Genomic DNA, 9,543 nt, shown 5'->3' on the forward strand with positions numbered 1-9,543 from the left:
CAGTGCTAAGAGAGAGAGAGCTGAACAGAACAGGGAGATGAGTTTTCACAAACTACAAACAAAGAATGAATTATAATCTCTCTTTCAGGTCTGCGTCTTGGTGTTCCTTGGTTGGACTACTATTCCTTCTCTGGTTAAGACAGAGCAACAGAAGGTTTAAATGAAAACTCTGCACATACTTCCGCAGTCTCCCAGTTTTTAATCATGGCTCTACCCCTTCTCGGGATCTATATGCTTGAGAGAGAAATTATCTTTTGTGGAGATATTTCTGAATATGGGGATTTGTGAAGATCTTCAGATGTATATCTCAAGAATGTAATTAATAACTAACTGATTACATGTACATAATCATAAATACGTATTAGCCTCCTTAGTCACTTTCTAGGTCCAGCATAGTGACCTGGGGAACACAAGAGACTGAGATCCTTTTCAGGAAAGAAAAGTCCTCAGCTCAGAAGACTAGGAAAGGGACAAAGAACTAAGTTTTACCAGGTTCTCTGAGTGCCAGGCACTACTTACACATTATCTTATCTTTGTAATATTCCTACACACTAGATGCAGTTATCCTTTCTTAGACAGATGAGAAGACAGACTCCCACAGAAATGTAAACACCTAAGGTCACTCAGCAAAAGGGATCAAAGGGGATTCAGATTCTGGTTAGATTACAAAGCCCATGTAAGGTTCTGGCTACATTCTGTTGCCTCCTGGATGAAAAGGAGTCAACCAAGGCCCAGATCAAGATATCCTAAGAATGCTATGGACAGGAGGAAATTAAATCGGAACAATCACAGTCTACTCAAGGTAGAGTAGAAAATCCATGAGAAAGCACAGAAATATATGCGAAAGCTTACATTTCAATATGATCTATCTTTAAGTACAATCGATTTAACATATAAACTGAATCATTCAACTTTCAAGGTGAAAGACCTCCGACAGGTTCCACAATATTTTTTAGAAAAGAATCCAAACTCTTCGTCATGGCCTATAAACAAGGTCCTGCTTGGTGTGGTTCCTTCAGCCTCATCTCTTACTGGCCATTCACCCCCTCACTCACTGAGGCTTCAGGAGCACTGGCCTCATTTTTGTTTGTTGAACATACCAAATCCTATCCACATCCAGGCCTTTGCACATGTGGAATTCTCTCTACTTACCTTTCAGTTCTCAGCCCTGATATCACTTCCTTAGGGGCCTGGCCACCATCTTGAAAAACGATCACCTTTTCCATCATTCTACTTACTTGAATTGTCACAATCCTGTGGTTAATATTTGTTTTTTAACGTGTGGTCTTTGTTATTGTCTGTCTCACCCCTACCTAGAATGTGAGGTCATACCCATACCTTCATTAAACAGCTCTGTCGTGCCTACAAACCTCGCACAGTGCCTAGCCTATTAGGCAATTAAAAATGTATTGACTGGTAGTAGGACAATACTGGAGTGGGTTGCCATTTCCTTCTCCAGGTAGTAGGACATAGATAGCATTTAGTAACTCTAGTGTTTTAATCTTAATTATTCTTTCATCTGTCTAGTTGATTCAAGGATAGTCTTCACTATATTGCTCAGTTCAGTTCAGTCGCTCAGTCATGTCCGACTCTTTGCGACCCCATGAATCGCAGCACGCCAGGCCACTATGTTGCTAGCATGCCCTTAATGCCTAATACTTTTTTAAAAATAAGAACTCTATATAGTTTATGGCAAATACTTTATAAACCAAAGATAAAGGCTATTATCTGCAATTCCTATAGCCTGAAAAACTGGTGAAAACCTTTAATCAGGATGGCTAAGAAAATTATAGATCACTTTCTGTGTGTCTCTTACTGGTTTCTTCAACTCAATTCATGCTGGGAAGTCTCTTTTAACTTCATGTTCTGATGGCTCAGACGATAAAGTGTCTGCATACAATGCGGGAGACCTGGATTCAATCCCTGGGTTGGGAAGATCTCCTGGAGAAGGAAATGGCAACCCACTCCAGTATTCTTGCCTGGAAAATCCCATGGACAGAGAAGCCTGGTAGGCTACAGTCCACGGGGTCGCAAAGAGTTGGACACGACTGAGCAACTTCACTTCTGAATTACTACGGAGAAGGCAATGGCAACCCACTCCAGTATTTTTGCCTGGAAAAGCCCATGGGTGGAGGAGCCTGGTAGGCTGCAGTCCATGGGGTCGCTAAGAGTCGGACACGACTGAGCGACTTCACTTTCACTTTTCACTTTCATGCACTGGAGAAGGAAATGGCAACCCACTCCAGAGTTTTTGCCTGGAGAATCCCAGAGATGGGGAAGCCTGGTGGGCTGCCATCTATGAGGTCACACAGAGTCGGACACAACTGAAGCGACTTGGCAGCAGCAGCTGAATTACTAAGTTCTTACTTTTAAATTATGCACTTACTCAAAATTTAACACATATACATTGAGATTTTGTTTTTATTTTCCCTGAATTCTTACCTCAACCAAGTTAACATTATCTATCCTTCCATATATACACGTGTCTTTCCTTATTTATAAAGAAAAAAAAAAGTGTTAGTCGCTCAGTTGTGTCCCACCCTTTGTGACCCCATGAAGTACAGCATGACAGGTTCCTCTGTCCTTGGAATTCTCTAGGCAAGAATACTGAAGTGGGTAACCATTCTCTTCTCCAGGGGATCATCCTGATTGAACCTGGGTCTTCTGACTGCAGGCAGATTCTTTACCATCTGAGCCACCAGGAAAGTCCCAAGAATACTGGAGTGGGTAGCCATTCCCTTCTCCAGGAGATCTTCCTGATCCAGGGGTCAAACCTGTGTCTCCCACACTGCAGGCAGACTCATTTATAGTACATTTGAAATCCCTCTAAATCAGCTGGAGTAAGTCTAACTCATTCTTTTTAGTATCTGCTTAATTTTCCATGGTTGTTGTTTCATAATTTTTCTACCACTGCCCTTTGATAGCATTTATTTTGTGCCCCCAACTTTTTTTTTTTTTTTTTTTTGAGGAACTGAGTGCTGCCACTAACCATCTTATACATATATATTCTTATAAGTATTTTTATTTCTCTGGGATAAACATCCCCAAAATAGGATTGTTTCTTTAAATGGTTATCTTTTTATTTTAAACCATTGCCAATTGCTTTGCAAAGAGTCTTTGTTTCCACAAATGTACTATGAGAGCACCATTTTTCTCCACATTTGGCCTCAGTAGATGTTATCATCTTTCAATACCTGATTCTCTTATTATAATATTGTGATACACTTCCTACACTTTGGAAAACATAGCCCTAACTCATATTTCAACAAAATAGAAGAGTCTCCTGCTAAAAGCTAACTCCCTTTTCAGCTGCAGGTTATTGCCAAAAGTAAATAAGTACATAATATGTAAAAAAAAATATTTATTGAATAAAGGACATTTCTTTCAATTAAAAATTTATGTTATCATAAAAACCCTAAAGAAGAACCACTGTTTTCTTTACATTAGCAGCAGCATCTTCTACTTATTTTCTAATGTAAAATAAACACAAAAAAATGGATTTTCATAATTTGATATGGGATACAATCTTCTAGTTACACTGGTGATAAGAAAAAAGGATAAAAATAGTATTTGATTTCTACATTGCCACACATTTTGGGTCTAGCATATATTATGCTACAGTCTCAACAAGTATTGCCTTTATCATAGAACACATTGGTAAATGAGCAACAGAAAAATCTACCAATTTAAAAAGAAAAAAAAGAGATCTTCAAAAATCTTAAAACAGTTTTTTTGGTTTTAGGCAGCACTGTACGGCCTGTAGGATCTTAACTCCCCCAACCAGGGAATGAACACAGGGCCACAGCAGTGAAAGAGCCAAGTCCTAATAACACCAGGGAAGTCCCTTAAAACTGCTTTTTGATCAACCTACTTTGCCACAAAACACAGACCAAACCAGATTAACCCTTCATTTTTAAATTTGCCAGGTGTATAACAAACAGCCTATGACATCCCTGTTGTCCTTACCTCACCTTCCTCTTCACTGCCTCCAGTGTCTCCTTTTGCTACTCTATACCTCTGATGGAGCAGATTTGGGTCAATGATAGTGTATGGCTGAGAGAGGTAAAAGAAGGCATAAATCCAGAATTGACAATTTCAAGGGTACTAACAGTAAAATATTAGCTTGACAGCTGGTTGTAAAATTACAGCAGTCTAATACATAAGAATTCATTTGCTGTGCTCCAATTTTATGTACTTGGAGGAGGGGGCAGGAAAAAGAATCCTAGTGAATACTATTGTTCTCTTCTTTTAATTAATAGAAAACACGGCTTATCAAAATTTGAGAAATGAACATAAAAAAACCTATTTCTCTATACTCAGAATCAAAACGCTTACTTACTCATCAGCTTGCATCTAAATAGACTTGCACATAAAATGGAGTGTCATTAAACAGGTTTAATATCACTTTCAAACAGGAGTATTTTGCTGTTTACAAATGACTGTGAGCCACATCAGCTAGCTGTGAATTTAGACAGTCAATGCCACAGATCTAAATTTTCCAGAATTTTTCAATTGCATTCTAAAATTCAAAAGTATATCTTCTCTGTAGTCTTTAATTAGCTCAAACGACCCTGAATTCAAGACCCCTCAAATCCTACCAAAACAAAATTATATTAATAACAGAAAAACCTAGATTTCACTCTCTGACTAGACCCTTTTCTGTGACACTCTAAACTCCCATGAGGCCATTCTCCTTCACTTCCACTCCTCCTCCTTCCATTTCAATTGATAATATCACTTATAAATCAGTCCTTTATTCCCTGTCTTGTTTATTTTATAATTAATCCTCCTAATCCAAGGTTTCATCTACCACCTATACAAAACTTGTATCTGACTTCAACTTATTGGGACACATTTATTTAGCAACAAAACTTTAACAATGCCCTCACCCAACTCCTAAAATAGATGCCTTATGAATTAACATCTATCATAAAAATGCTAGATTCACTACTCTTTCCTTTCCTTTCATATTTAATACCACATTCAATTGATTTCATCCCTTCCAAAGTCCCTGGCATCGTCCTTTCATTCCATTTCCCCAGCCATCAGCCACTGCAGGTCATTATCTCCCACATGAATTATTTCAATGGCCTCTTAACAGATCTCTCTACCTACTTTCAACCTCTCCACACTTTATCCAACATACACAAAGAGCTGCCAGAATTTACCCACTTCAATTTGCCCACTGAGAAACCCAGAGTGCCTTCCTACTGTTTCAAATCCAAAGGCCTTGGCCAAATGTTCTAGATAGTCACAGTGGAAAGGTATTATATTTCATCACCTAACAAACCAGTTTTTTTTTGCTTTAATTTCTTAACAAACACAATTGTGGTTAGACTTTTACATGCCTCTAGCTTTTAGCAGCAGCAGCAGCTTTCAAAACTCATTCCAGTTCAAGAACCCACAAGTGGTATCATGTAAGGGTTAAGAATATGGATTCTAGAGTTTGATTAGAATCCAGCGTCCACCATTTATGAGCTAAGTGACATTAACCAACTCATTCAACTTCATCTATTTAACAGGAGGGGTTTCCCAGGTGGCTCAGTGGTAAAGAATCTGTCTGGCAATGCAGGAGAATCAAGAGTTACAGGTATGATGGCAACCCACTGCAGTATTCCTGCCTAGAAAAATCTCATGGACAGAGGAGCTTGGTGGGCTACAGTCAATGGGGTCATAGAGTCAGACACAACTTAGCGACTGAGCATGATTTAACAGGGACAATAATGCTATCTCCCAAGGTTGTTAAAGAATCCGCCTGCAATGCTGGAGACCCAGGTTCAACCCCTGGATTAGGAAAATCCCTTGGAGAAGGAAATGGCAACCCACTGCAGTATTCTTGCCTGGAGAATCCAATGGACAAAGCAGCCTGGTGGGCTACAGTCCATGGGGTCACAAAGAGTCAGACATGACTGAGTGACTAAGCATGCAGAAAAGTTGTTATGAAAATTAATAAGATATCCTTACCTGAAATATTGTAAATTAACTATACGTCAGTTTAAAAAGAAAAAAAATTAATATAATACCCCAAAAGACTAGGCCAATGTTCAGCATACTTCAGAATGATCAGTAAATAATAGCCATTGTCATTATTATTACATGACCACAAGAATCTAGACAAATCAATTTGACTATCATACCAGAGGTTACATATTTCCCTTCATTGTTCTTGACTCCCTCAACCACAAGTTGTGGTATATGGGACAGGTCTCAAAGAGGGACTAGTCATGTTTACCTGTCCATTCAAGTCTTGGCTCAATTCTCCCCTTTAATTATTCAACATGTTACTGTCTACTAAACTAAATACAAGTACATACATGACACAGTAAATAATTGCCAGTGACTATTTCGATAAATGTTAAGTTGCTAAAGAAATGCATAGTTAGTATATATTTTTGCCTGCTATTGTTTCTAAAATATTAAAAAACCATATGCATCTAAAACAAAACTGTTTCTAAATAATGCCCTATAGCTTCAAGTAACTATAGTTTGAAGTATTTAAGATATAAATTTGAAATCTATGTTACTTGCTAATAGCCCTCAAACTGATTCAACTAACTATATTCTATATCAAGCTGTTTCAGTTACCAGAAGGTAGTATCTATGTTCTGACCCTTATCAATAACTCTTGGGTCAATGCTTTACCATTACTGCTAAACATGTAGTTAATGAATTCCACAAATTTTCAGTATAAAAAGTAAGGGTATCATCAAAATAACGTGTAAAAAGATAAAATTTGAAAGTTTTCAAAAAGCTAGGCATCGTCCCAGCCCTCTCCTCTCCAAAATCAAATCCATACAGAATCACAGATTTTTTTTTCCACAAGATTTTTAAAGCTGAAAGGACTTCAATTCCATTTCCTTATAGCCCATTGAGAACTACATGAGAAGAGGAAAGCCAGATAATTAGCTCACAGGTAAAACCACAGGATAGGGGCAGGACTGGCAATTGAACCCAGTGTTGCCAAAACCTGGTCAGTACTCTGATCATTAGTTCATGAAGCATTTCCACTCATTTTTCCTATGCCTACTTCATTTAGAAAACAAAATTAACTGTATCACATGAATTCCTCATGAAACAATTGAGCACATGGTGTGATTAACACTGACATATTTTTGGTTATTTTCAAGAACACTTGTGAGAAATCAAGGTTTCAAACCACAAACAGAACATTTCTATTACAATTACTTTTGTTCTGGAAATGATGCTTCCCTTTACCAGAGTTTATAAAATTTAAGATTCTCATTTTCACTAATTGGTCATCTATGCAGCCTCCTCCCCAACAATAGCTTAAGCAATCTACATTTCTCAGATAAAAATGTCATCTGCACCAGGCTGATGCGCATGTTAGAATCTGTTCCTAATATAGAATCAAAGACTTTTGGAGTTGGAAGGAGCCTTGGAAGATCACCTCTCATTTTACAACACCCAGCAGGGACCTGCCCAAGGTCAAAGTTTCTATACAAGAACGGGTCCAGAATAGACCCGTTCTCAAAAATTCTCAAAAGAATTCAGAAAAATACAGTATTTGGTAGGTCACCTAAGCTTGTCTCCCTTTATATATACTTAAACACAATTTCCTGCATGCAGAACTTCTGAAATTAAGAAATAAAGCAAAACAAAAAACTAAGCCAATTTTTTAAAAGTCTACAGCCAAGTCACTGATCATAAAAATTTAGCAGAACTGAAGGTGGATTCTTGCAAGAATCACAGATAGTAACATTTTGTAACACAACCCCCAAAGCCCATGGATATAATAAAAATAAATGGAGGCAGAAAAGACACACACAAATTAAGAATAACTATATTATTCTTATCTCTGTAACAAATTGCAAAGAGAGTAGCTTAGAAGCAGGAAAACTTTATAAACATAATTTTCAAAGAACAAAGAATTTTAACCATACCTATCAATTGCACAAGTGTGTCAGTATGTTTTGAAATTTTATTTTGGTCACAATGCTTAAGGGAAGGTGCAATTTTTCTCCTTAGTGATTTTTTTTTTAATGTCTTAAGTCATTTAAAAAAAAGCAATAATTTGAGGGAAATCTTTTTATCAAATCTTAATAAAATAAGACTTATAATCTATATTATTTATTCTCATGTTCTGAAGGAAACATGAAAATACTGATAAAACATTCCTGAAGGCTAAGGCCTAAAAAGTACTAGACTTACACCTTCCCCCCACCCCAGCTCTACCAAGAAGAAGCACAGCACAGAAGCCATTACCTGTAGGAATATGTTTCTTAACTCCTGAGGATCACCTCGCTTGGTTGTCTGTAAGGAAAAAAAAAAAAAAGCCAGTTAATGCTTCACTAGAGATCACATAATCTCTGCAGATTAGAGTTCACAGATGCTAACAATCAATGCTCTTATCTTTTACAAGTGCATTTAGTTGAAAACAAATTAAAAGCACTAATACTGATAACAACTGTCAAATTGGAGTTGTGCGATCACACGGTGGAAAGACAGGTGTGAAGAACCTAAGAAACAGCAAATCTATCAGATAGATTTCCCCTGGGCTGGAAAGGAAAGGCCATGAGGATCAAGCCCTTACTTTACTCCACATCCACTCGCGACACAGTGAGCATCCACCCACCTTCAAACCAAGAGTCCAGCAAGAGTAGAAACAACAGCAAAGTTGGAACACCCAAATTAATCGCATGGCCTACTGGCCTTTCTTCCCGTGGAAAGCAATGCAGAAAATAATTATCTCCACGCCTCTTTCCTTCTCCACCCAACCTAAAATAGTGAAAGCAGCTACAACGTTTCTAAATACTTTAGACATCCTGTCACCTGCAGCTCAAATGCCAACCGCTGCCCCTGGCTCCAGAGGCCCCCAAATACTCAATTACTCATCCCCTCCCCCACCACAATACACGGATGCCTTGGGTATCCCCGGCTTTCCATGCCACTTCCTCCCACTCCCTTTCTGATGCCCTCCAACTGCTGGCTCACAATCCCATGTACCTAGGGCAGGATACTCCTCCTCCTTCACCGACCAGTGGTCCTTACAAGCCCCTCCAACTCACAATCCCTCCTCCTTCCCCTCCCCCCGCCGGGCATCCTCTCCCTCCGGTCCAAGCCCCGCACAGTTCTCCCTGGAGCCCCAGGACACGCCATCTAACAATCAGGCCAAAGAGTCAATGGGAAGAGGTGAGGGGCTGCAGGCAGGGTCCCTGGAATGTCTCTTATGAAATAAAGGCAGCAGCAGAGAGTTAGAGTCACCTTGACCGCCATGCTGTGCTCGGAAGCCGGGGACGAGCGAGTGAGCGAGCAGGGCCGAGCTGTCAGGGCGCGCGCGCGCGCCGCCTCCCCGGCCGCGCCCGCCCTCCCGCTCGCCGGCGCCGCGCGCGTCCCTATGCAAATGAGCCCGGGGCGGGCGGGGCGGTTTGAAGGGCCGCGTCTGGGCCAGAAGCGGCCGGTCCGCGGCGCGGAGGAAGGGGACCGGCCTCCCACGGGGACGACCTCGGTGCCAAGCCATGGGATTCCGACGCGCCGCGTGGTTGCCAGCAGCTGAGTAGCCGCCAGGAAAGCCCCAGGTCTCTT

At 39.9% G+C, this 9,543-nt stretch overlaps 1 protein-coding gene across 2 annotated transcripts in view; it reads right to left on the reverse strand.

The window, feature by feature from the left end:
* SLC25A12 (solute carrier family 25 member 12) overlaps nt 1-9,310 on the reverse strand; it is a 97,342-nt gene extending 88,032 nt beyond the window's left edge. The window contains exons 1-2 of one of the 2 annotated variants that reach the window (XM_018064608.1): nt 9,223-9,310; nt 8,224-8,271 (exon numbers count right to left, since the gene is read on the reverse strand). In XM_018064608.1, the coding sequence (XP_017920097.1) occupies nt 8,224-8,271; nt 9,223-9,234 (60 nt within the window). In that variant the 5' untranslated portion in view covers nt 9,235-9,310. Of the gene's footprint in view, nt 1-8,223; nt 8,272-8,593; nt 8,675-9,222 lie in introns of those variants that run through there. The other variant, XM_018064606.1, reaches the window with a different exon arrangement.

This window comes from Capra hircus, chromosome 2 (assembly GCF_001704415.2).
Source record: "Capra hircus breed San Clemente chromosome 2, ASM170441v1, whole genome shotgun sequence".
Taxonomy (NCBI): Eukaryota; Metazoa; Chordata; class Mammalia; order Artiodactyla; family Bovidae; genus Capra; species Capra hircus.